The sequence below is a fragment of the Cervus canadensis genome, chromosome 2 (assembly GCF_019320065.1).
Source record: "Cervus canadensis isolate Bull #8, Minnesota chromosome 2, ASM1932006v1, whole genome shotgun sequence".
Classification (NCBI taxonomy): Eukaryota; Metazoa; Chordata; class Mammalia; order Artiodactyla; family Cervidae; genus Cervus; species Cervus canadensis.
Genome location: NC_057387.1, coordinates 99,290,796 through 99,316,448, shown reverse-complemented (window position 1 = coordinate 99,316,448; position 25,653 = coordinate 99,290,796). Strand labels below are relative to the sequence as shown.

Here is a 25,653-nt window from a genome sequence, read left to right as displayed (position 1 = left end):
GGGACCGTAACTCTCATCTCCCTGGGTTGTCGTTAGGGACTATAAATTGTTGTTGTTTAGTCAGTCATGTCTGACTCTTTTGAGACCCCATGGACTGTAGCCCTCCAGGCTCCTGTGTCCATGGGATTTCCCAGGCAAGAACACTGGAGCGGGTTGCCATTTCCTACTCCAAGTGTTCTTCCCAACCCAGGGATTGAACTTATCTCTCCTGCATTGGCAAGTGGCTTCTTTACCACTGAGCCACCAAGGAAGCCCAAGGATGATGAACAGGGCTTGTAAAATGCTGGAGGCAGGGCTTGGCTGCATTCTGTGCTCTTCTTCTTCTGGGCCTGTGTGGGATTCCACTTTCCCACTGGTCTCGACTGAAATTCAGAATCTCCCCAAGGACTCGCTCCTAGACAGCTGCTCCTTGCCTTCCACACCCAATGATCAAAATGCTAGGGGCCATCTTTCCTTCCAGGCCTCCTTCCACACCATTATTTTTTTCACTCCCTGTAAAAACCCAGCACCTTTGAGTCCGATGCCATGAGGCCCTGTCCCTCCCCCCATCCCATCTGCTCAGCCCTTAGGCGTTTCTGACACTGAGAAGTCATATCCTCGTGTGACTGTTACACATATTCCTCATCTCCGTCAGTAGGCACAGCCATATGACTGGCTTTGGCAGGTGAAATTTGAAAGGAGAGATGTCTTTTCCCATGTAGAGCAGTTAGTTGTCAATGCAACATTTCATAGCTCTCTCCTTTTTTCTGCCTCTGAGGTCACAGGAACAGGGGATAAAGCATCCATCAACCTAGGTCTCTAAATGACGAGGATGAGTACAATTCAGCTGCTGACCCACATCGGACATGTGGCAGAAGGGAAAAGTTCAACTTTCACTGTGTTCAGTTCCTGAGTTTCTGGGTTGCTTGTTTCTGCAGTGTGACAGCCCATATCCTGGATTATAAAGCCTAGCTCACAGCCTGGGTCTCCAGTCCAGCCCTGCAGTCAGTAGAGATGAACATACAGGTCACTGGCTCCAAGGCTACTCACTTCCCAGCCTTTTCATCTCTTGTGCCCAGCACCCACGCCTGTGTGGTCCATGCTGCCTTCATCCACAGCTGTCCTGCCTCTAGAATAATGAACTAGGATAATTTCCGACCTTTTCTTCTCTGTTCTCATCCAAAATTCCCAGTCACTTGACCACTGGCCTTTTTCTGTGTCAGCCACCCCTGTTTGCATCCTTCCCAGCCTGTGAATTCAGGGCTTTCTGTAACCTCACCTCTTCTCTGGCCAGTTCTCTCACTTCCCATACTCCACGCTTCTGTCCCATGATTGGGTAAAACCTCCACCTGCAATGAACCTACATGGCTGCCCTCTTCCTGCCTTTGAGCACTGCTGAACAAACCACACCATTTAGCAGGAGCAGTGCCACGCTGGTGATTCTTTCCCTGGCCAGCTTTCTCCTGCTGGCCCTCTCAGGCCATTCACACTTTCTCAAGTCTTTGGTCCACACCCCTGCCGCCCCCACCCCCCCCCCACCCCATAGTGGAGCTTCCTCTTCCCCTCTCAGCAGGTGACAGAGAAAATTCCTTGGCAGAAACGTTCTCAGCTTCCTGTCTCTGTTGTCACTTGCACCCCTTCCCTTGGGTCACACTGGGAGAAATTTCTGCATCTGGTACTTAACCTTTCCTCCTAATCAAGCAGGCTGGGGTCTCACCACCTCATTCCCATCTCCCTTCTTCCTGGACTCCTTGCCGCCCTCCAGCTGCTGCCCCAGCTCTCCCCCGCCCTCCCCCCCGGTCCTGGGGAGGATGTCTGCCGTCCCCACTTCCCTCTTCTCCTTCCTCCCCAACCACCACACCCTGCCTCCACAATTCATTCAGCACTGGCAGTGTCTACGAAGGGCCCGCAGGCCAGGCGCTGAACTAGGCCGGCTTTGCCCCAAGTCAGCAATGATCCTCCTGTGGCTGAAACAAGCAGGCCCTCTTAGGTTTTTAGTGCTAAACTTGTGATAGCACTTTACCCCAGCATTTTACCCCGAAGACCTCTCTTGACTGTCCACGTACCTCTTCTTCTGTCTGCTCCTATCATGGTTTCTCCTCCATTCCACCTCCACCTGCACTCCTCCCCACAACCCACCCAGGCTCCAGAGCCCACAGGAGTTTTAGGACTTACTCTGTCCGAGAGCTTTGTTCTCTCCTGTAGCAACAACTATGGCTACTGTGACTGAGGAATTAATGATGCCATTATTTGTTTAAGGATGGCTTCTCCCATTAGAACGAAAGTTCTTTGAGGGCAGGGCTGTCTGTTTTGCTCACTGTTGTATCTGATGATTAGTCCCTCACTGGTGCAGAGCAAGTCATTGTTGCATACAAAAGGTGGGGACTATACCTGTTTTTTTCATCCTTGTAACCACAGCACCCTGTGTGAGGCCTGCTCAGAGAATATTTGTTGAAACCTTGCTGTGTTCAAGATCCTGTTAACCATGCAGTAGACACACTTCCCAGATGGTGCTAGTGGTAAAGAATCTGCCTGCCAACGCAGGAGACATAAGAGCCGCAGGTTTGATCCCTGGGTCAGGAATATCCCCTGGAGGAGGGCACAGCAACCCACTCCAGTATTCTTTCCTGGAGGATTCCCATGGATAGTGGAGCCTGGTGGGCTACAGTCCATAGGGTTGCACAAGGTTCAGTCATTGGAAACAACTGAAGTGACTTAGCACTTAGCACATAGACTCTCTCATTTAATCCTCACAGGAAACCTTTCACTTTACAGAATAGGAAACAGAAGCCCAGAGAGGTTGTGTAACTTGCCCAGTGTCACACAGGCAGTGAGTAACTGTCACGATCAGATTCCAGGTCTTACCTTGTAGTGAGCTCAGTGGTGGCCCCTCAAAGGTAAGTCCATGTGCTAACCCCTGGAACATGTAAGCGTGACCTCCTTTAGAAAAGGAGTGCTTACAGATATACTTAAGTTAAAGATCTAGAGATGAGATCATACTGAATGAGGGTGTTCCCCAAGTCCAGTGGCGAGGACCCTGAGATGGGACACACAGAGAAGGCAGCGAGAACGAAGGCAGAGGCAGAGATAAGAGTGATGCGACGACAAACCAAAGGCCAAGGATGGCCTGCAGCCACCAGAAGTGAGGACAGAGGTCTGGGACAGATCCTCCCTCAGAGCCTCCCAAGGAACCTTGCTTTCAGACTTCTGGCCTCCAAAAATGTGAGAGAACACATTTCTGCTGTTTGAAGCCATTTCGTTTGTTCATTTGTTCCAGCAGCCCTAGGAAATGAATATAGACCCCAAACCACATGGCCATGTACCCGTGCCTCCTGCCAAGCCTGGAAGGGAGGGGCCCTTGGAATCCCAGGCTGTGTGACTATGGCCTGGCCACTTGCCTTCCCTGGCCCTGATTTCTCTGTAGCAAAAGAAGCACTTGGGGCTCTGAGTGTCCTTCCAGCTCTTCCAACATTCTACAGCCCTAAGTAAAATCATGAGCCGGGCAAGCAGGCCTCTGTTGGGATTTTCAAATTTATTCCAACGTGCTGTTTTTTGTTTTTTTTTAAAAATATCCTCAGGCTGAACACTCAGCCAGAGCTATAATAAAGGCAATTATTATACTTGTAAAAACTTCTCATTCACAGTACAGATGTAATTTACAACAAAGGTCACACATCAATACTGAGCAGTATTTTCTTTTTGTACATCAGACTCTGTGCTTTAGACCTGTGGGAGTTTGTGTTTTTTTGTTTTTCCTTTTGCACTGATATATATACCATACCGACATTGCAAGATGCAAGTAGAGAAACTGGAGTTTAAATAAAATTACAGGCAAAACTACCCCATCCCAGTGTGGTTGCTGTACATATCTACAGTACGATTTTTGGAATGTATTGCCATATAAGAACATAGAAACTCTCTACAGACAATTTCACATACGGAATACATACACCTTTTAGGGGAAAAAAAAAAAAGGCAAATTTGTATCTTACAGAGAGCATGTTATCTTACATTTGCCTATACATTTCTTTTTTTCTGTTTCTTTTCTCTTCCTTTTTAATCACTAGGCTTAGTAAAGTGATCATAAGTGCCGAAGCGGTTTTCCAATGGAAAGCAGACAGGAGTCGCGACTCAGGAGCAGAATTGGTGGAACAGGTCTTTGGGAACTTTCTCCCCTTGGTCAGTGCTGCAGATCTGTCTCCAAGGACGGCTGCCCAGACAGGACTTTTACTTTGAAGAAGTTTTGTCTGGAGAAAGGACTAGAAAGCAATTCAGCTCAGTTATCTTGCTTATTCTTATTCAAAAGGGTTGGATGAGGATGGAGCAGGGGCTACAGGGATCCAGAAATTAAATCTTTCAGACTTGTTAACACAGAGAGAGGTGGAGGGACTGCTGGGTCTGGAAGCTGGAGGTGATGGAGACGGGGGAGCGGGCAGTTCACTGCTGTTGGCTTCCTGGAGGGTCTTAGTGGTCGGGGCCTTGGGGGGGTGGTGGGGCAGGGGGAGTAGGCTTGTAAAAGGTGCCTTGGAGGGGAACAGGTTAGTTCCCAGAATGACCCTGAGCTTGTCCGGAGGGTGAAGGGCATCCTGGAGGGTAGACCTGGGGGCCGGCTGGCTTGGAATCCCCATGACAAGGGCTGGCTTGGAAACCCCAGCAAGTTGGTCTCTGGCCCACCCCCAAGCCTGCCGACACCCGAAGACCAGAGCCGGCCTGTTACCAGGAATGACTGTCCTGCACATTTCAGCAGAACAAGCGACAGGCATCTGTGCCAATAATTAGCACTGCTTTCTCCACTGTGTCCCTTGTCACAGGCAAGCTGGGAAGGTGCAAGTGGCTGGGAGCAGGGCAGGAGAAGAGGAGGGTGTGACATGAGAGCCTTTCCCTTATCATGCAGGTGTGTGTGCGGGCTGGGAGCTCTGTGTTTGGGGGAGCAGGAGTGGAGTGTGGCAGAGGGGGTGAGAGCCAGGCCCAGGGACACATAGCCCAGGCGGGTGGCATCAATTCCATTTCTCTGGGTGCCTGTGCAGGGCAACAACCTTTTGGCCAGCTTGCTTGGACATTGAGTCTGTCATTGAGAAATGGGTCTCTGGTGACTCCTGGCCCCCATCCCCTCTGCCTATACCTGACTTTTCCACCGGCCATGACTAGGGCTCCAGGAAGGAAACCTTAGTAGTTGGGCTGTCTTGAGTACCTGAGGAATGATGTCAGGGGAGAGCTGTGGGGCAGGGCTTGGAGGCGGGGCCTGGCTACCCCCAAGGTCAGGGGCTACTCTAGCAGAGCCCCCTGTGTGCTGCTCTGTAGGTCTGGAGCTGGAAGATCTTGCCCAGGAAGATTTCAAGCCTGGGCGGAAGCAATGCCCTTTATCCAGCTCCCAGGTCCCGGCCCTTGAAGTCTCCAGTCCTTAGGCAGCCACCTTCCCATGCCCCTCATCTCCGCCCTGGGGTGAGGTTGGAAAGCAAGGGTGAGGAGAAACCCAGCTTCTGGCTTACACTGTGACTGGGGCCCGGGGCTCCTTCCAGCTTTCTGCCAGGCCCCCCCAGTGCCAGCATTAGCCAAGGCTGGGCTTGTTAGCCTTCTTCTAGGGGGACCAAGAGCTTCAGACCCTGGGTCAGGCAGCCAGAAAGTGCTGGCTAACCCCGAGCCCCAGCACCCTGGAGCCCAGCCATCCCCTCTCCCAAAGAAGCCCTTCCCTATTGTTCCCTTTTTGTCTTAGCCAGAGGGAAATGAACCAGGTGGTCTGGCTGGAGGCTGACTGTGGCTAGTTTGTCCTGGCAGCAGAGTCCAAGGAGGGAAAAGTCCTGAACTGGTGGAAGAGGGAATTATGCCCAAGGGAGGAGCCCACAGAGGTGCCTCTGCATGGTGTAGCTCTCTGCACCTTATGGTGTCCTGTCTAAATAACTTCAATAGCCCAGGAGCCCCCTCTGGCCACAGGATTCAAACAGCCTGGCTGAGGAATGGGGACGGGCTAAGGAGGTCCCTGCTCTGCGGCATTAGCACCTAGCCTGGCTGGGCTATGACCATGGTCCTTGTGCTTTCTCCCCCTCGTAGAAACAAAATAAAATAATTTCTGGAGGTTGGGGGAAACCCCACCTATCCCAGGGCTGGGTAAACATGCTAGAGTTCAAGTTCCATATTTCAACTTGGGATTTTAATTTCTAGTCATGTTATTATTATTTATTATTATTTTTTACAAAGCAGGCTTTTGCCCCAGAAAATACAGGGCAGCTTCTTAAAGGAGGAGATGGGGATGAGGAATGAGGCACTAGTTATTCTTGATTGCTTTGGAGAAGAATTGAAATGACCTCGGACAATAGGAGGCTAGGGGAAATATCAAACACCATTCTCTTTCTACATATATATATATATATATATATATGTATATGTATATATATACATATATAATTTTATTTTTTAAAAGAGATTTAAGCCAACCAATAGGAGGCCTGGGCAGTTCCCACCAGTCATGGTTCTGGGAACTTCCTGGGGATAGTAGAGGCCTGACAGTGTGTGATACAGAAATAGGAGGACCGATCCTGCTGCAAAGAGGTCCAGAAATGAGTCCTTGGAAACTTCCAGTGCCAAGTACCGGAAAAGCCCAGTCATGGAGGAAATAGAGCCCTTTGTACCCCAGGGACCAAATGTGAAATGAAGCCCAAGCCTGGCCTAGGGAATGGCAAGGCAATGCACCTTGGATCTTGACCCCCAGGGGTTAGGCCTTGTCCCTTCAGCCTTGTGGGTAGTTTCTAGAACAAAGACGCAGCAATGGCTGGGGCCCTGATAGCAAGGCCGAGGTCAGGTGCTCAGGAACGGGGAGATGGGTGGTCAGGGCTCCTTCCCCAGTCCAAAGGTTGAGGGCGGGGTGTGGAGTAGAGGTGCTGGGGTGGAGGGACTTGTCTACGGGTCAGATGCCAGAATGGGATCACAATTCAGACCACCAGGGTGTCTGGGAGCCCTGGGGATCCAACCAGCAACCACCTTCTACCTGCTCCAAATAGTTTGTGTTGAATTCTTAGGAAAATTTACCTTTTTCTTTGGAAAAAGAAAGTTGGAGTTTTCTGGGCCTGCCCATGGAGTCTCCCAGCCTTGTCCCTCTGCCTTGGGCCGCTGACCCTTCTGCTAGCAGCCAGGGGAGGCCACTTAGCTGGGGTGGGATGAAGCAGCAATAAATAGGAACCATAAACATCTGTACATAGGAGTGCTTGCTTTTACATTTACTTATATATTTTTAAAAGTTTTTTTTTTCCTCTGTCTCTCCCTCAGTGCATCCCCTTTCTTTCAGCAACTGACTGCCTCTTGCCAGCTTTGCGGATGGCTGCTGATCGCAGTGGCCCAGGGTGAGGCCCCATCTAAATATCAGCCTCAGTCTCCTCGTGGGTTTTTTTTTTATGTTTGTGTGTGTGTTGTTTGTTTCAAGCAACAAAAGGTCAAGAAAAAGGCACAGGTAACTGCATACGAGGTGGGAAGATAAGACAGAAGGGGGCGCTGAGCAGAAGCTGCTTGGAAAGATCAACAGATGGGACACGGAGCCCGTGACAGCAAGATGATTCGAGGAAGTCGGCTGGAAATGTCTGTTGCCAAACACCAGAAGCCAGATGCTGAAGCGGTCAGGGAGAGGCTAAGTGCCCCGCGGCCCCCGGTCCTCGAGCTGGTGTGGAGGTGCCCCGGGCCCCCCACTTCCCAAGGGCTGGGGGGAGCCCTGACTGGTCCTGGGTTCCCCGGAGAGGTTCCTCCTCCGGGCTGGGAAGCGAGCAGAGGTCTCGGCCAGGCAGCCCACAGAACTGCTGCGGTCCAGTGGCGGGGTGGCGGAGGCCGCAGGGTTGGCCAGCACCCGTGGTGACTCCAGGTGGGGGCTCCGGGACTCTGCCCTGCGGCCCGGGGGTGCCCGGGGTGAGGCCTCGGGTGGGGTGCGGGGGCTGTGCGTCGGCGCGGGCTCTGTGGGCACTTGGGCCACATGGGGCTCCCAGTCGGGAGGTCTGCCCAGGCCCCCTCTCGTCCTCCCCCTCTCCTTGGGGTAGTCCCTGGCCTCCAGCTCGGAGGAGAGTGTGAATTTGGAGACCTTGGCCACGGGGGACACAGAGGCCGACGAGCTCTCGGTGGGGCTCCAGCGGCCTCGCTCCTGGGCCTCCCGGGACCCCGTCAGGTCGCTTCCGCCCCCCGAGAAGCCGCTGATCCAGGCCTCGCGGGGCCCGGGCAGCAGGACGGGGTGGGCCCCCGGCCGGGCCTGCACCATCTGGATCCCGCCGATGGGAATCAGGGGGCACGGGGCGCGGGTCAAGCGCTGGGAGTGCAGAGGCAGGTGGCTGAAGATGTTTTCCGTCCGGGCCGGGCTGTGGCCGTGGAAGTCGTAGGGGGCCGAGAAGGGTCGGGAGAAGAGAGGAGGAGCGGGGGCAGGTGAACAGGATGGACTTGGCGACTCGGCCTTCTGCTAGGGTCAGAAAAGAAGACAGAGGAAGGCGACGGTTACCTGCTGGGCACCTGGAGATCCCGAGGACTAGAGTGAGGAGGGGACTCGGCGAGATCACAGAGCAGGTCCTGGCTGAACGAGGCCACCACTGAGTCCCAACCCTTGCCCATGGTGTCGCCCTGGGTGGGTGCCCTCTCTGGAATGGGCCGTCCCCAGCCCTGTAGTGACCACAGGCACACTCAGGAACCAAGGTCCCCACGCTTCCGGCCGGTCTTCAGAGAATGGGGATGCCCTGTCGGCGCTCATGCCTCTGTCGGTTCTGCTGCCTCTCCTGTTCCTCAGACAATACTGACCCAACTTTACTCTTGAACATGAGTTCCCACCCCAGGCTCTAAACCTCCTCCCACCACCAAGAATCCGCCTGCAATGCGGGAGACGTGGGCTTGATCCCTGGGTTGGGAAGATCCCCTGGAGAAGGGAAAGGCTACTCACTCCAGTATTCTGGCCTGGAGAATTCTATACAGTCCATGGGGTCACAAAGAGTCAGATACGACTGAGCAACTTTCACTTTTTCACCACCAGGAATTTTAACTTGAGCCCCAAATTAAAAACCAAGTTAAGAATCCTGGACGGTGCTACCCCTGGAGCTCGAATCTCTGAGTGACGGTGCTGTGCTGCTGGCAGTGAGCAGAGGTGTTGGGTGCCGACAATCCAGCGACAGAGAAGGTGTTGGGAGGGGAAGAGTAAGCCGACGATGATAACGGTGTCAGTGCTGGGGATCGTGACCGTGGTGGTGACAGTGATGTGACAACGGTGATCAAACTTATGGGGTGGGGCTGGAGTGTACTGATGGCAGATGGCACTAGTGATGCAACAGTGATGGTGCTAATGGTAGGATGGGATGGAGTTGGCTGAAGTGACTCGGAGGGTGCTGGTGGCAGTCATGTTGGCGATGTGGAGATTTTGGTTGGGCTCTGCCATCTGCTCAAAGAATACGTGGACATGGGGTGGGAGGAAGCGGCATGAGTATTTATACCCACATCTAAGGCCACACTGCTCGTAAGTGACAGAACCTGGATTTAATTCTGGGTAGTCCAGAATTAAAAAACCACCGGTTGTCCCTGGTGGCTCAGATGGTAAAGAATCTGCCTGTGATGCCGGAGACCTGGATTCGATCCCAGGGTTGGGAAGATCCCCTGGAGAAGGGCACGGCAACCCATTTCAGTATTCTTGCCTGAAGAATTCCATGGACAGAGGAGCCTGGCCGGCTACAGTCCATAGAGTTGGACATGACTGTGCAACTAACACTTCCACTTGCACTTTCTTTCAGTCCAGCTCCATAGTCCATACTCTGCTGCTTCTGACACATAAGTAACTGGCTTCAGGCACCCAGCACAGTGCCTGGGGTAACACGTGCCCAATGCATGCCTTACTGGTAACTGCTGAACCGGCAGGGGTGCAGCTCCGGGTGTGATGCTCAGGGAGGTGTGAGCTCGCGGCCCCCCACCCATCAGCCACTTGGGGGACAGGAACTCACCCACGTGGAGGTGCAGGTCTCCGCTGGGCTTCTGCCGAGAAGCTTGTGAGGTAGAGGCGCGGGTGGGTAGAGAGCCCGGGGGGCCAGCCCTGAGCCTGGGCCACGCTCGGCCGCCGAGGGGCTGCCCGGCCCCGCCAAGGCCCACTTCCCCGGCAGCGCTGACCGTGGTGGTGACTCGGCCTGGCCTGGAGACCATCTCCTGGTGGGCGAGTGTCTGGGGGGGCCTGGGTCTGCAGCGCCTTTGCGTTCGGGGGGCAGGCGCGCTCGAGGAGGCAGTTCCCTTCCCAGGGGGTGGAGGGCAACAGGAGACAGCTCGAGTCTCGGGGACCCGCAGGGGAGAGGGCCCGCCTGGGGGCCAGGCGGGCTCGGGGCTGAGGCCAGTGGCTCTCGGGCCGGTGAATGTCGCTGGGGAGACGAGTCGCTTTTGGTTAGTGAGTGTTTGGGGATGAGTGGTAGGTGGCTGCCTGCTTCTTTGCTTGGGGACCACGGCCTCCTCGGGGACATGGCCTGGGAGCTCAGGGCCGAGCCTGTGTCCTTCTCCACGGGGCCCCGGGGGGCTGGTGCCAGCCGGGGGAGGCACAGGATGCTTTGGCTGGATGTGGAGCAGCTGCCGGGTGCCGAGAGCTCGGCTTCTGAGACCGAGCTGCCCCGGGTGGCCTCTGTGGGCTGAGGGCCCTGAACAGGTGAGGAGTCTGCCTGCAGCGTGGCTGGCGGGCCAGGCGGGGGCGCCTCCGAGGACGGGCCTGATGGCTCGTCCTGGCTCTCCTCCTCGTCCTCATCCTCGTCTTCGTCCAGGTCCGAGTCCGAGTCCGAGTCGTCCAGGTCTGAAAACTGGTGCTCTGCCACGGCTTCTGCGCCCTCTCGCCCTTCCGAGTCCTGGAATGGGTCATCACTGGTTCCTGAGGGACAGACACAGGAGAGCCGAGGTCATAGCCTCTCCCCCTGCTGCTCAGACCCCGCCGGACAGCCAAGATGGTTGAGGGTATGCGAGCACTTTGTAAATACAGCAAAGATGACCTTGTATCTACCATGTTCAGGTTCAGTTCTAGGGCCTGCCTGTGCGCTAATTCACCTAATCCGCAAGTAATCCTGCCAGGTAGCACTACTCCTATCTTCATGTTACAGACAGGGAACTAAGATGACAGAATTTACCTTACCTTGCCCAGGTAAAGTAAGTAGTAGGGTTGGTATCAAACCACAGCAAACAAGACAGCCCTTTTCTTTCTTTTTCTTTTTGGTTAGTATTCAGTGCTGGCTTCACCATGAGCAAGTTAAGTCACTCTGCTGGGCCTCTGTCTCCGTCTTTGTCAAATGAATATGGCAGTCTCATCTCATAGGGCTTACGGTGAGGAGGAGACACATGCCCGCACACAGCGAGGGCTCAGATATTAATAACTGGAGCCACTCCATGCGTTCATGGAGACATCTATTATTCTGGGACACAGCAGCCATGCTGGCGGGCCCAGCAGCACTGGGCACAGTCAGTTTTACATACACACCTGCCCCTGTGGCCAGGCTGCTGATACCTGATACAACAGCAGGTGTCAGGCCCTGTTCTCTGGGAAGGTTTGGCTAAGCTGACCTCAGCCCGCAGAGAGGGCCTCTTCCCAACCACTCATGTCCAGAGAAAGTGCTTGTAGAACTCCTGGTGCTCCCAGCTAGGGAGGAGAGTGGAGCTCTGAAATACCAGCCTCCTGGTCTGACTTCGGATGGGGCAGCCCCACCAGTGGGGTCAGCTCTAACAGGACACAGGCCTAGTTTGGGCATCTCTGAAGCTGGCAGCAATGAGAACTCTGGGGAGAGCTCTGCTAACATCTAGCCCACCTGGCAGGCTCCTGAGGGTTTGGGTCCTGCTGGCCCAACACTAAGTTCATGTCAGCCCCCCTCGACTACTAAGAGAGATGACTCAGGGCACTGGTACAACCACGCTTCTGGACCCCACTATGCCAAGCTGCACCGGGACCAGAAACCCCAGCATTTGTACTTTCAAACAGCTCAGCGCTCAGCAGTAAGATGCACACAATGGATGACAGTCGGCATTCAAGAAGATGTAGATCAAAAACTACGGGGTGGAGGAGCTGGAGCTGTCAGGTGAAGGGCGGCCAAGGGCATGACCTCCTGGCAGCTGGGAGCAGAATGACCAGAGCGGGGGAAGGGGCTGGGGACCAGAGAACAGGGGTCGTGAGGGGGGAGCAAAACATACCTTCAAGCTTTGCCCTAAGACTTTAGCCCCAGGAGTTCACCTAGCCTCACCTCTTGTCAACTGTGGGGAAACCCACGCCCAGAGCAGGCAAATGCTTCCCCAAGGTCACCCAGAAAGTAATGGCTGAGTCAGGCCTAAGGTTTATAACCCCTGCATCATTATGCTGCCAGTTTAAAAATGTTTTTATGCACTGAGAAGCAGGAAATGGTCTGGGTTTGAATCTCAGTCCCACCCCTTCCTTACTGTGTAATGTTGAATAATTTACTTTTTCTTTCTGGGTTCAGTTTCCTCGTCTGTAAAATGGCGGGGGGGGAGGGGTAAGAGGAATAAAAGCCACCTTATGAAGCTGTTGGGAGGATTGTGAGGGTCTGACACCTAGTAAGTATCCAATAAACCTCAGCTCTTCTCACCCCAAGTACCCCACAACCTCAACACACTGGCAGCACAGCCAGCATCTCATGCTGCAGTTGAAGGTCAGAAGGGTAGTGCTACTAGTCAGGGAGTCAGGATCAGCGGTTCCTCATATTCAGCAGGAAAGATCCTAAAGTCTCTTTGTAACAGACGAAGAAGCTGAGGGACAGAGAGGGCTGGTGCCCTGCCCTAGCTAGGCACCCAGCTCAGGAGTGATGGAAGCCAAGAATCCCCTGCCCAGCACAAGGTTCGCCAGGCCCCCCACATCTGGGCTCTTGCAGGGCTCTACGGGAGGCCCCTGCCTATCGACCATTCCTAATGCCCCTCACTGTCAATCTCCACAAAGTCCCGCCTCTCTGGGGCCTGGGGCGGGTGGAACGAAGCGCTCCGGGGCGCTGGTGGGGTCTGGCCACACGGTGGCGCTGGTGCTCAACCTCCTCACCCTCAGGGGCGGGGCTGCGGCGCCGGCCTGGCCACCTCCCAACTTCGCGTCTAACAGACAAACTCCTCCCCGAATCTTCATCATCGCGGGAAATGGCAACACCATCCTTCACGTTTCCTAGGCCATAAACCTCGGAAATCATCCTTGGCTCTTTTATTCTCATGCGTTCACCCTCCACCCTCCGCCCGCCCCCCGCCCTGATGTGTCAGCAAAATCTGACGGCACGTTTCTCCACCTCCCTCCGCCCACCCAGTCCAACACGTGCTCGCCTGCATCAGTGCCTCCAGCCGCGCCCCCTACCGGCCATGCTCTGCATACAGAGTCAGGGCAGTTGCTCCAGCACGCGGCTAAATCCATCCCTTGACCTTCACAGCCACAGCTCTCTCTGACTCTTGCCCTCAGGGGTTCTGCACCTGCTGTTCCACCTGCAGGGAGAGCCCTTCCCCGGGCTCCACATGGCTTCCTGACCCCTGCCTCATCCTCGCGGCTCACATCACCTGAACAGAGAGGCCGCTCCCCACACTTCCTTACCTGTCATGGGTGCTTTGGTTCACACTCAAGGCTCTTGCCCTATCCCACATTTGTTCACTACCCGGCTCCCCTCTAGAATGCAGGCTTCCGGAGGACAGGAACTATATTTCATTCATTGAAGAATCTCTAGCACCTAGAGTAGAACTTAGAATAGGGCTGGTGCTGGCAGGAATTATTTCTAGAACGATTGCACTGATTTCATGCGTTCTCAAATAAGGTCATCTTTTTTGGCCTCATTGGGAACATGAAGCTGAAAGAGGGTCAGAGACAGTTCAGGGTGCCCCAGGCAGGGCTCTGGGCTTGGGTGCAGCTCCCCTGTCCAGCCCACCAGGCACTGGAGTGGCATGGACCCAGGGTTTTTGTCTGACCTCAGGCAAATTCCATAACCTGTTTGAGCTTTACTAAATGTCTTCAATTTAAAAAGGAGTGACACAAGTTTCTACCACAGTTATGAGGACTTAATGAGACATCTGTAAATGGCTTGATGTACTTTCTTGATAAACTTGGTAACCCCACATTCTCATTTTGGAGCCCACAGCTCCGAGTTCACTGTATTCTGTTCAATAAAGCTGATTCATTTAACCTAAAAGGAAATATGATCTAACTTGTTTTTAAGATTGCACATACATTCCCAAATCAGATAAGCAGAAAGAAATAAGACACAGGAACACACACCTCTCTTTTTCACACTCTCTTGACTCTGATTTTAGGGGATCTGGTCAAAGGTTTGCTCACTGCAGAAGGAACATCTCTGGTTGCTTATCTACCCCCCAAAGCTGCTCTGGCCTCCTTCTTGGATGCTGGGGCCTGGCAGGGCCCAGCCAGACATGCTGACTTGGATTCGCCTTCCCCTCTGCCTTGTCTTCACAGAAACTGGCCCTAATATGGCTCTACTCTTGCTACTGGGGGACTGAGGCTGGAGTGCGGTGCTGGGACGTGGGATGGGATTGAGAGGTGACAGGGGGCTGTCAGGTCTGCCTGACTTCAGATCTTTTTAAAGCCCCTAGCTTTAAAAGACCTGGGCATCAAGCCCATGTCCATAGTGTGGAGGTGTGAGTGTGGGTGTGGAGCATATAAAAGTATGTACCTCACTGTGTCATTGTGAAGATTTGCCAAGATAACCACAGCACGTGTCCAGAGTATGCCTGACAGAGTGGGTGCTCAATCAATGTTGACTATAATTACTCATGTATTAATGTAACCACCATACATTCACTGAGTGCCCACTGGGTGCTGGGTGCTCCACTGCGTGACAGACAGCAATGCACAAGTGCTCTGGCTCCAGGCGCGTGCTGTAAGAAGGAGGGGCGTGGGTGCCATCATTCTGTGAACTTAACCTTTGTCTCTTTGTATTTGGGAAAACTGGAGAAGAGGGTGAGGAAGGAGAGGAAGAGGGGAAGCAGAGGCAAGGAGGACAGAGATGAGGAGGAGGACCAGGGGGCTAGGAGAGGGAGGGGAAGATGGGGGAGGGGGAGGAGGGAGTTGGCAATTCATTACCTTCTTCGGCTTCCAGCTCCTCCAGCACCCCCGTCTCTTGGCACTTTTTGCTGTGGGCCTTCGACTTCATATGCTTAGTCAGATTCCCTGGAAAGGAATGAGAAGACTCAGGCATGGCTGGAGGGCAGGGGGCCAGGGTGGCGCCTGGCGGGGCAGGCGCCAGGGCATCCCTCTGCCCAGGAGCTCAGGTGGGGGGTGCAGCCATGGCCGCCGTGCACGATGGTACAGAGGAGCTGGGTAGGGTGGGTAAGGGGCTGTGAGGGGACAGAGAGTACAATGAGGAAGTGAGATGCTGGTTAAAAAAAACAAAAGGAGATTAAAAGACAAGTCATATGCAATAGTTTTTTCCTGCCTTTTGGACCCAGAAGCTGGTGACAGGATTGCTGACCATCTCAAATGCTGGGATGAGAGCAGGGAGCCAGCCCATGAACTAGCATGGGAGTGGGTGCCGAGGATGCCCTTCTGTCTGCTAGGCCAGCCCACAGGGAGGGATCTTAGGGTTTGGGAGGAGGAACCAGGACAAAGTTACTGCTATTAATAGACATGGAGAAAGGGCAGAAGGCATAGTGAAGTCTGCTAGACAGGGACCTGGGGGCCACAAGGCTGGGGTCCAAGTCCTGACTTTCTTAGAGAATCACGTCCCCTTCCTGGGCCTCCAAGGTCACTGCCATACAGACACGGCCAAGGGCGGTGCACACAGGGAAGGCTGAACAAAGGCTCCATCCTCCCCATGACTTTAGCCCTTGGGGGGTGGCTGTTTGTGTCCGCAGTGGACTGAAGGGCAGAGGCAGCAGCTGTGTGGAATCAGGGGAAACACCATGACACTGATTCTCCCATGGCGCTTCACAGGTCACAAAGCCCTACGAGCAGGAGCGCTCACGAAGGACCAGCAGAGGAGCCCCCGCTCGCCGCAGGATGCAGGCCGGGGGCCTCAGGATGTTCCTTTGGGCTCAGCAATCGCCTCCAGCTATGATGTGCTCACTGTTGCTCTGGTGATTGCTATATTTCCATGTGGTCCTTCATATAATAAATCACAAGGCCCTTGAGTCAGGTACTCTGTCTCACTCCTCTTATTAGCAGGTTTGAACAGATGGATGAAAGACAGAAGAATGGACTCCAGGAACAGATGTGGAGAAAGACTGGTGGACAGATATATGGATGGATGGAGCAGTGGGTAAGAGGAAATATAGAGTGACAAACAGGATGAAGAGGAAGGATCCAGACAGATGGGTGGGATACTCAAGCAGATAAGCAGATGGACAGACAGATGGAGGATAAAAATAAATAGAAGGATAGATGGAAAATAGATCACTAAACATATGAGTAGATGAGAATGGGAGAGAAGGAGACCTGGGCAAGTGGGAGAAGGGCTGGTTGGATGGATGGATGGATGCAGCACACATAAATGGGAAGGCAGACAGACAGGAGGATAAAAGAATGGGCAGGTGGATGGAAGGATGGACTGGTGGGAGGACAAATGGGAGAGGGGGAGAAGCAGATGAGAGGGGAGGATGGGAAAACAAATGGATAGGAAGACAAACTCTTAGGATGAGAAGATAGCAGAAATGGATAAATGGGAGGATGGATGGGTGACTAGGGAGAGAGCACCCATGCATGAATGAAAGGGTTTTTCTTAATTATTCTGAGAATTATAAGGAAACTTAAGAGTTTTGCTCAGAGGTATCAGGAGCCTTAAGCTGAGATTGCCTGAGGTGTGCAGGTCAAGGGCAGCAGAGATGGATAGAAGCTGTTTCTTTCCCCTTCCCTCCTGCTAGTCCTAGTCTGTGACTCCATCCTTCCCTTAGATTTTCTTCCTTTAACTGGACAGAAACCTGGATCTTCTGCTGCTGCTGTTGCTGCTAAGTCACTTCAGTCGTGTCTGACTCTGTGCGACCCCATAAACGTCAGCCCACCAGGCTCCCCCGTCCCTGGGATTCTCCAGGCAAGAACACTGGAGTGGGTTGCCATTTCCTTCTCCAATGCGTGAAAGTGAAAAGTGAAAACGAAGTCGCTCAGTCGTGTCCGACTCGTAGCGACCCCATGGACTGCAGCCTACCAGGCTCCTCTGTCCACGGGCTTTTGCAGGCAATGGTACTACTCCTGGCCAAATGGGGAGCAGAGTCATAACTTCGAGTCATCCCAGGGCCAGAGGATCCCTAACGTCCCTGTCTAACATCATGGGCCTCTGCCCCCACTGTTGTGAGCAGGCAAAGCCTGAGCAGGATGTCAAGGGGCGGTCAAGGCAGCGGGAGTGTTCCATAGGCCAGAGAGATCAAATGTCCCCTGAGGTTCTGAGACCAGCCTGCCATCCCCTGACTACCCCAGACCCCAGGGGACTAGCCACACTACTCATCTTGGCTATGACATTATTGCTGGACCTGTTCTGTCTGGAAGGGTTGGGTCTCTTACTTAACCAAGTCAGGTGCTGAGCACACTATGGGTGCATAATCACCGTAAGTGGGAAATGTTCTTCTCATCACAGAAGTAAAGTGTTGGGAGGAACCTCACAGACCATGTAACCCACCCCCTACCAGGCCCAGAGTCTTCCTGCTTCTGTTCGGACTCCTGGCCCTGGTGCTATGATGCCACTGGACGAGATAATCATTTGTCTCAGGAGACGGGATGCTCTGGGACAGCTCCTGTTCACCATCACGGAGAACCAAACAGCCAAAGCCACGCGGCCAGTTAGGGCAGAGCCTGTCTGGAGTCAGGTCTCAGGACTGCAGGTGCCTTGTGTGCTCCATACTGGTGAAACAGACCAAGGCATGGAGGAGCTTGGTGGCCTTGGGTCTTAGTCTGGGCTCTGTCGCTTGCTAGCTATGTGTTCTTGGGCAAGTGTCTTAACCTTTTGAGCCCCAGTTTCTGCAACTGTAAAGCTGTACCTACCTCGTGGGGATGCTGGGAGAAGCTGACAAACAAACACAGGTAGAGTGGCCGCAGAGCGTGCCTGGCAGAGAGCAGATGCCACTGCGTGGAACCTCCTTCCTTCCCATACTGTGTGCTCCCCCACCCCCCGCCTCCAACAATCAGTGTTTATTGAGCACCTGGGAGACTGCCACAGCCACACGCTGGTTGTGGAAGAGAGAGAGATGCTGAGATGATGGCTATGATGCAAATGTCTTCACCAGTCTGTCTGGGCTCAGTAACCCCAGGAGAGGGTGCCAGGCAGCCCCTGGATGCCAGCTTCTCCTCTGCCCCTGCCCCGGAGGCTGCAGAGAAGAGCTGGGAGTCTGAGTGGCTGCTGGGATAGGCCATGGGGACACAGGGGTGGATGTGCAGCCCTGAGTGTTACCCAGAACCCTCCCTGAGTATCCCCTCTGTAGGCCTGCCTGCTCCTCTGTGAATTGAGGGAGGTGAACCAAATGGCCGCAGGTGTCTTTTTTGGTCTGGACACCATTTCCTTGTCAAGGGTCAGAGCTTCAGCTTTCCAAGCAGAGTTCACAGCTTTTTGCCATCATCCCAGCTCCCCCATCCCAAACCTGATAGTCCTGGAATGAAGGAGGAAAGGCAAGCGGATGGAAATGATGGGCGTCTGGAACACAGGTGGATCTTCCACCAAGAGCATCAGCTGAAGACCGTGTCTACCGCATTTGGCTTTGGGCTTTGACCAACCACCCTCCCTCAGCCCCCGAGGGCTGCTCCAAACTGCCAGCTCGGTCCGCAGGCGATCGGCGCAAGGGCCTGTACCCAGCACAGCCCTTCTGCTGGCCTTGGGGAACCTTCTCAGAAGAGGACACAGGACCCCAGACCTCCACGGGGACATCCCAGTGGGCCTTCCCTGGCCTCACTCACTGAGACAAGCCGGTGCGAGCACCCAGGGACCGGAGCTGCTGTCACAACGTCTGACACAGAGACGGAGACACAGACAGGCAGACAGAGACGGACAGGAAGGCTCCCTAGCCGGTGCAGCCAGGCAGTGGTGACGGAGGGCCCTGAGGACCGCCGGGCCCAGCTTCATCTCTCGTGCAGCCTGAGCCCAAGGACGAGGGGAGGGAGGAGATGGAGGCAGCTGGATGGAGCCCTGAGAGAAGGCTATCTCCTTTGGTATCTGGGCTGATGGCTGAAGGGTCCGGGGAGTAAGGAGAGCTTCTGTGTCTCATGGCTTCCCTCACTCTCCTGCTTCGTGCAGAGACAGCCAAGCGTGAGCTGGCTCTGCTTCCATCTGTCACCGCCCATACTAGCCGCTCTCTACCTCCCAGAGTCTGAGATTCCACTATCTCAGATGCGCTCACTGCTCTGGCTCTGGAAGGTTTTGTCTTTCAGAAGGTTCTAGGAGCCTTGGCAGAGAGCTCAGCACATGCCCCATCACGGGGTGAGAGGGAATCCTCCTGGGCGGGGCCTTCAGGGCTCCGCCCCCAGGTTCCATCCCAGGCTCCGCCCTCTGGCACTCAGGGGGCCTGCTGACATTCCATGCAGGTTATGTGCTCTGGACCCTCCAAGGCTCAGGGGGACCCAGGAAGGGACTGCAGATAGCTTAGCTGTGTGGCTTCCAATGCAGGAGTCTCCTGGAAAAGGGGTGTTCCTGCCAGGGACCCAGACCTCTCTCAGACTTGGCGGAAAAAGACTAGGCCTTTGCTCTCAATAAAGCCAGAGAGAATTGAAAAGAGATTGCTCTGGGAGACTGCTCTGGCCAGGGACTCGGCTCAGTGGATCTTTCCAGTCTTACATGCAGGATGATGGCTCCCCGAGGTGGTGGGCAGCTCTGCGTGGCCCTGGGCTGGGGGGTGGGGGTGGGGAGGGGGCGCTCTCAGGACTGGGCTCCTAACGCTGAGGATAGGATGGTGTGGTCCCCTGGATGGCCTGGGAGTTGGATCAGCAGAGATCCACTCTGGAGGCCACCTGGTTGGCCACCTGATTTTGCCGGTCCTTCCAGACAAGAAGAAGGTGGTGGGGATTATGCCCCAGAGGCAGGGGTCCTAGCTGATAGCTATAGCTCCAGCTTTAACAGTCATTTCTGGCTTGCGGGGCAGGAAGGGGGGAGACTCATTTTCTTTACTTTCATGGGGGGGCTTGGACAAAAGGTTTTTGGCATTCAGAGTCAAAGACCATTATCTGAATTGTTGGTGAATGGCTATCCAATTATTGAATTTCCATCTCTCTCCTCCAGAAAGTCCCAAATGGCTCCCTAAGGCCAGAGGGGGGCAGGTGGGGCATGGAGCCCAGGACTAGAGCCGAGGCCTGCTAGGTGAGTGTCCTGCACACGGCCGGGCTGCAGGCCTATCCGTCCTCTCTGGACCCTCTGGACTGTTGTTGATGAGACACCAAGAAAGAAGAGGGTCAGGGCAAGGAAGGAGGATGGTCGCCTGTATCTGAATCAAAACCTCGGCGGAGAAGTTCGAGCTCCATTTGGGAATGATGGCGCCGAGGACAGAGGAGGACAGGCTGACGGGGTCAGGAGACCAGAGACGAGCACCCAGTCAGAGAGGGGGCCGTGAGCGAGGGGGTGAGATAAACTGCCCCCAACCTAGCGCTGAGAGAAGGGAAGGGATCAGGAGGAGGAAGAAGACTCAAAGTCCAGAGCGGCCTCCTCAGAGCCACCCAGCCTCTCTCTTTGGGAGCAGCTATACCCACAAGAGGAAGGCTAACGGGCACCAAAGCCGAACCCGCTCTCAAGTTGCATCCACTGAAAAAACATGTGGCCCTGGAGGGAGCTGTCGTGGAGGCCCCCAACTTGCCCGAAGGAGAAGGCAGGACCCTCGTGCCCAAACCCTGAGCCAGAAATCTGCCAAGCACAAGAGGTTGAAGCCACCAGGTTTGCTGAGAGCCCGGGCCTCCCTCTGAGGCACCTTGGTCTGCTCGGTTACCAGGAAAGAAGAAGTGGGTCACGATGCCTTTCCTGCCCTGTAGGAGCAGCCCGTGGAAGGAGCAGAGACTAGCTCGGTCCAAGTCTCGCGGACTCAGCCTCACTGGTTCACGCCTGGGTCCTGGGTGGCTGCAGTGGCCATGGCTGCCCGCATCATCCAACACAGCCCTTTGGATTCATACCCTCACTGGCCAGTCCGCCTTCCTCTCACAGGTGACTGCCAGAGCCTGAGCTGACCCTGAGGTGCTGCGTGGCCAGGGCAGGAATGACAGGGGCTGCCAGTCAGGGTGAGGGGAGAGCCCAGCCCAGTGCTGAGGGCTGCGGAGAAGCTGGGCAGAGCAGGAACACGGTCTGAGTGGTGAGGCGAGGTGGAGGCAAAGTCTGGCATGAGAAGTGACCATGCGAGTGTGTTAAGTGGCTCGGGGTGGAATGGATTTCCAAACTCAAGAGTGGCAGTGACCAGTGTGGATGCTGGAACTCATCAGGTCGGTGGATAAAGGGCTAAGGAGACATGCAAAAGGAAGCGGGGTGATGAGATCAAATACAAAACCAGGAGCTGTGCGCTAGAGTGCCACCGCCTGGCCGTGGTGGGAATCGCATGGGTGGAGGGTGGATGGGGCCAGTGTGGGATCTAAGAGGACAGGCTGGGCAGCCGACGGTGACACTGCCCCGTCTGCAGCGGGCTGCTCTGTAACTGGGGAGCCCGGAAATCAGGGCTGCTCAGGCCCCAGGCAGAGAGGTCCAGGCCCCGGGCTCTGTGCTGGAGCTCCCAGAGGGGAGCTCCCTGCAGCGGGCAGGGCCAGTGCTCCGCTGACCGTCTCTTACCTTTGGTTTTAAAAGCAAAGTGACAGTGCTTGCACACATAGGGCCGGACGTCAGTGTGGGTGCGGATGTGTTTCTTCAGCATGCTGGGCTTCTTGCAGCGAATTCCACACTCCTCACAAACATATTTCCCTCGGCCGCGGCCTCGCACATATACATACTCTTCGTTTGATTTGTACCTATGAGCAACAGGCGTCATGGTAAAGTAACAAAAAAGGAGGAGAGGAGGCAGGTTCCCACCTCAGAAGATGCACGCGCTTCCTGGCCTCATCCAGCTCTTAGGGGCGGGGGGAGAGGGGGACGCGGAGCAGAGAGAACCAGGGGTGGGGGATCCGCCATGGAGCCCGCACCTGCCCTGTCCTCAGACGGGGAGTGGGGGGCGCGCCCCCTCCTGTCCCTCAGAGGCAGCAGGCCCTGGTGTTCCTGGCCAGGAGGGAAGCCACAGGAGCACAGAGGGTCTCTGGCCCATATCCAGCCTCATCATCAGCTTCTGCTTCCAAAGAGCAGCCGCTCTGGGCCACCGTGTAACAGAGAGACTATAACAGATGACAACCACAGCTCCGGCAGCCACCACTGAGCCAGTGCTCACCCTGTTGCCGGACACCTGCCCACGCCCAGTCACAACCGCCACGGAGAGCCCGAGGCTTCCACAGCTAGAAAGGGACAGAACTTCTGAATCTGCCTGCCCCAGAGCCTGTCCATCCCCCACGAGGGGCGACCAGCACCAAAACAGTCCGCTCGGAGGCCCGCCAGACGCGCACGTGACGGGAGAGCGGAGGGCGCTTTATTTCCTGGTCCTCAGAGTCAAGACAGCCGGGGCCCGAAGCACTCTCTCCAGTCTTTTCCGTCTTGAGCTGAGCAGGAAGCTCTCAGGACCCAGATTCCAGCCACCTGGCCTCTCTCCAGGGATCACCTGGGGTCCTAGCAGGAAGTACCGTCAGCCTGCAGGAGCCTCCTGGGGCGGCCGGCCTGCCTGCTGGGCCTCAGGGCCACTGCGCTCTTGGCCATGAATCAGAATGCTCTTATTTCCACTTAGAAGGAACACATGAGTTCCACAAGCTCACTCGATACCATCCTCCTCAGAACGCCGTGTTGGCCTAACTCTGTAGATGTGTGAGTGTCTTGACAGGGATGGGAAGGCTGTGGCAGGGCCCTTGGAGGAAATCCTGGCATAATTCCAGGAGAAGAGCTTTCTGATTGTGAGGCCCAGGGTCCAAGGGCATAGGCACCTTAGGAGAGGTGTGGCTTTCTCCTCCTGCAGAGTCTGCCGCCAATGCCCAGCAGAAGGCCTGCCTGTGTCCACACTCACCTGTACATCTCCCTCCCACCCAGGAGGTTTGGCAACTCAGATTCTGGGTGGGGGTTCAGAGAGGCAGGGAGGGGACTTGGGATAGGGGAAGGTGTAGGAAGTGACAGTGGCTGGGATTCAGTTCTGCTCCACTGGGACCATCAGCTCACAGCTGAGAGAATGCCACCAGGATGGGCCCGCAGGAGGGGACTCTGAGGGAGGGAGCCAGTGGGCAGAGGCACAGTGATCACCAACACTCACGCTCAGATGCACGCACACACCACACCACTTCCACTCTGCCCTGCTCGGAGGTTCCATGACAGCCTCTCCCCTCTCACTTCCAACCACGATGGAGCCTTTGGGTCCCCTGTCTTTCACCCCCTCCCACCCAGGCCTACAGCTGCTCCAATTTCTACCACATTATGTGCCTCCCTCTGTACATAAGACAACTCAGAAGGAGGCAGACAGTCCATCGAACTTGGCTACCCTCAGCCCCTTTGTTCTCCCTCAATAGCGAGTTTAAACCACAGGTGGGTGCCCAAATGGAGACACACACGTACACAGAGAAAGGACTCTGCTCGAGCCTCCAAGGGTGGTGCCGTGATTCAGGGGGTGGGGTGAGAAGGCATATATGAAACCCCGGACACCGCTTTGTCACACTCCATGGAAGGTGCACAACCTGCTGGGGAGTACAAGGGAGGAGCCTGGGTTGAGAGGGGCTAGAGAGGATGCTGAGAGATGGAGGCAAGAACAGAGGACCCCAGGCAGGCACCCCAGCAGCAAAGGCACGAGTGTTAAGATGCCTGGAGAGTTTGGTGGGCAGGGCAGACTGGATCATCATCAGCCTTGAAGGCCATGCCAAAAAGCTGAGACTTGGTTAAAGCTGTCTTAAAGATAAACATAAAGTCTCAACAGAGGATACTTCCTTGGTGCCATGGGGAATGGTCTGCAAGAGGAGAAACAGAATCTGGGTACAAGACACACGTATTGTACGACAGGGATTCGAAGCCTTCTGGATGTAGAATCTATAGGTCCTGGCGGCTGTCTGGATGATACAGGGGGCACCATGCAGGAGTAACAAAGATTTCAACTTAGCTAGCTCAAGTGGTACCAGCCACGGGCTTAGAGAGAAACAGTACAGGATTCTAGTCCTTAACTACTGAATGTGAGATGCTCATGAGAGAACTGAAGAAATGTCCACACACAACCAGAATTCCATGGGACTCAGGATGGGACGTGTAGCTTTTTGAGGAGGCAGGTGACTACTCAAGAGAGTACGAAAACAGAAAAAGGACAGTGAGAGGGCCCAGGAAGCACCCAAAGGTAAGGGTGGGTAGAAAGATGGTGCCAAAAGCCACCCCCAAGCAGAGAGATCCTGATAAAGAACCAGGAAAGAATGTGATTTGGGAGCCAGAGAAAAGAGGTGAGAGGAGGAGGCAATCAGCAGGGTCCAGGTGATGGGGATCAGGGGAAGGGTGGCCCCTAGGGTCCCAGGACTGGGAGAGGGCAGTTCTGGTTGGCCAGCCTGGAGCCTCTGACTTCTCTGCTCCTCAGAGGCCAGTCCTAGGGTCATGCAGCTTGGTGGTTCCCAAAGGACCAAGTCCAGGGACAGGTGTGGGGCAGCTGTCTGGTGTGGGCTGGGCCCTCCTCCCCTTCCCAGCCCAGGCTGTCCCTCCAGTCTGTGCCGGAGGCTGGATGGTCCCTTAGAGGGATCTCCCTGTGAGATCCCACCCCTTCCCAGCAGCTTCAGGCCTCCACCTCTGGACACATCCCACCACTGTGCATGCGAGCTCAGCTCTCCTGGTACCCAGCAGCTGCAGCCCCCGCCCCCCAGACCTCAGCCGGCCCCAGCGACCGCTCCACCTGCTTCCCTCGTCCTGCTGGCAGTCACGCCTCCTCATCGGCCCAGCCCAGCTCCCCTGCCGACTGTTCCTGTCAATGTCACGGGCTGCTAAATCCGAGTGACAGTGGCTTTATCCCGTCAGCCCTGTTGCCTACCATCTGGAGATACCTGCTGGCTTGGTGACCGGGTCTCCTCGGCAAGTTCCTTCTCTGCACCCCCACCCTCCCCACCGGTACCAACCTGCACGCTTCTCCCCTCACACCTGCCTCCAGGTGAGCTCCTCCACACACACCTGACTTTCCCCCTGGATGCTCATGGCTCCTCTGTCTCTCCAGCCCTGACCGCTCTGCTGTACACCCAGCTGCCCTCTCGGCGTCTCCCCGGGGGTCTCCAAGCACCTCACGGCCCACATTCCCAGAACCCTGTTTCCACGCCCCGCACGTGGACCACACTGCCTCCTGGGTCCCTACGTCAGTAAACGGCATGCACACCCGGCAGTGGCCAGGCCAGCGTCCCTGGTGCCTCCACATGCTTCAGTCTTCTCGGTCAGTCCAGCACCATGCCTGTCAACGCCACATGCGACATGCGTTCCAGGGAGGCCCACCTCCCAGCAGCCACAGTCCTCTCTCCTGCACCACTGCATACTTTCTTCTCCAGACAGCCAGAGGGGACTCTCCCCAAACACCGCCCATCCTGCGGCTCCTCCCAGCCCAAGGGTCCACTCAGTGCTCCTCCCGCTGCGCTCCATAAAGCCCCGCCCCTCACTCAGCGGGTGCTGCAGGCTCCGGGCACCTCCCGGTCCAGCTACCCCTCCAACTCTTCCCTTCACGGCGCTTCTCCGCCAACCACACCAAATGTCATCCCTTGCCTCCGAGTCCCTTTCCTCTGGCCTT

At 55.3% G+C, this 25,653-nt stretch overlaps 1 protein-coding gene across 9 annotated transcripts in view; it reads right to left on the bottom strand.

Moving 5' to 3' along the window:
- Window positions 1–3,491: 3,491 nt before the first annotated feature.
- Window positions 3,492–25,653, bottom strand: part of HIVEP3 (HIVEP zinc finger 3) — a 541,174-nt gene continuing 519,012 nt past the window's right edge. For 8 of the 9 annotated variants that reach the window (XM_043461701.1, XM_043461703.1, XM_043461697.1 and 5 more), the window contains 4 exons: window positions 21,633–21,808; window positions 15,005–15,091; window positions 9,921–10,819; window positions 3,492–8,404 (listed from right to left, as the gene is read on the bottom strand). In XM_043461701.1, coding sequence (XP_043317636.1) covers window positions 7,595–8,404; window positions 9,921–10,819; window positions 15,005–15,091; window positions 21,633–21,808 — 1,972 coding nt within the window. In that variant the 3' untranslated portion in view covers window positions 3,492–7,594. The remainder of the gene's footprint in view (window positions 8,405–9,920; window positions 10,820–15,004; window positions 15,092–21,632; window positions 21,809–25,653) is intronic. The other variant, XM_043461705.1, reaches the window with a different exon arrangement.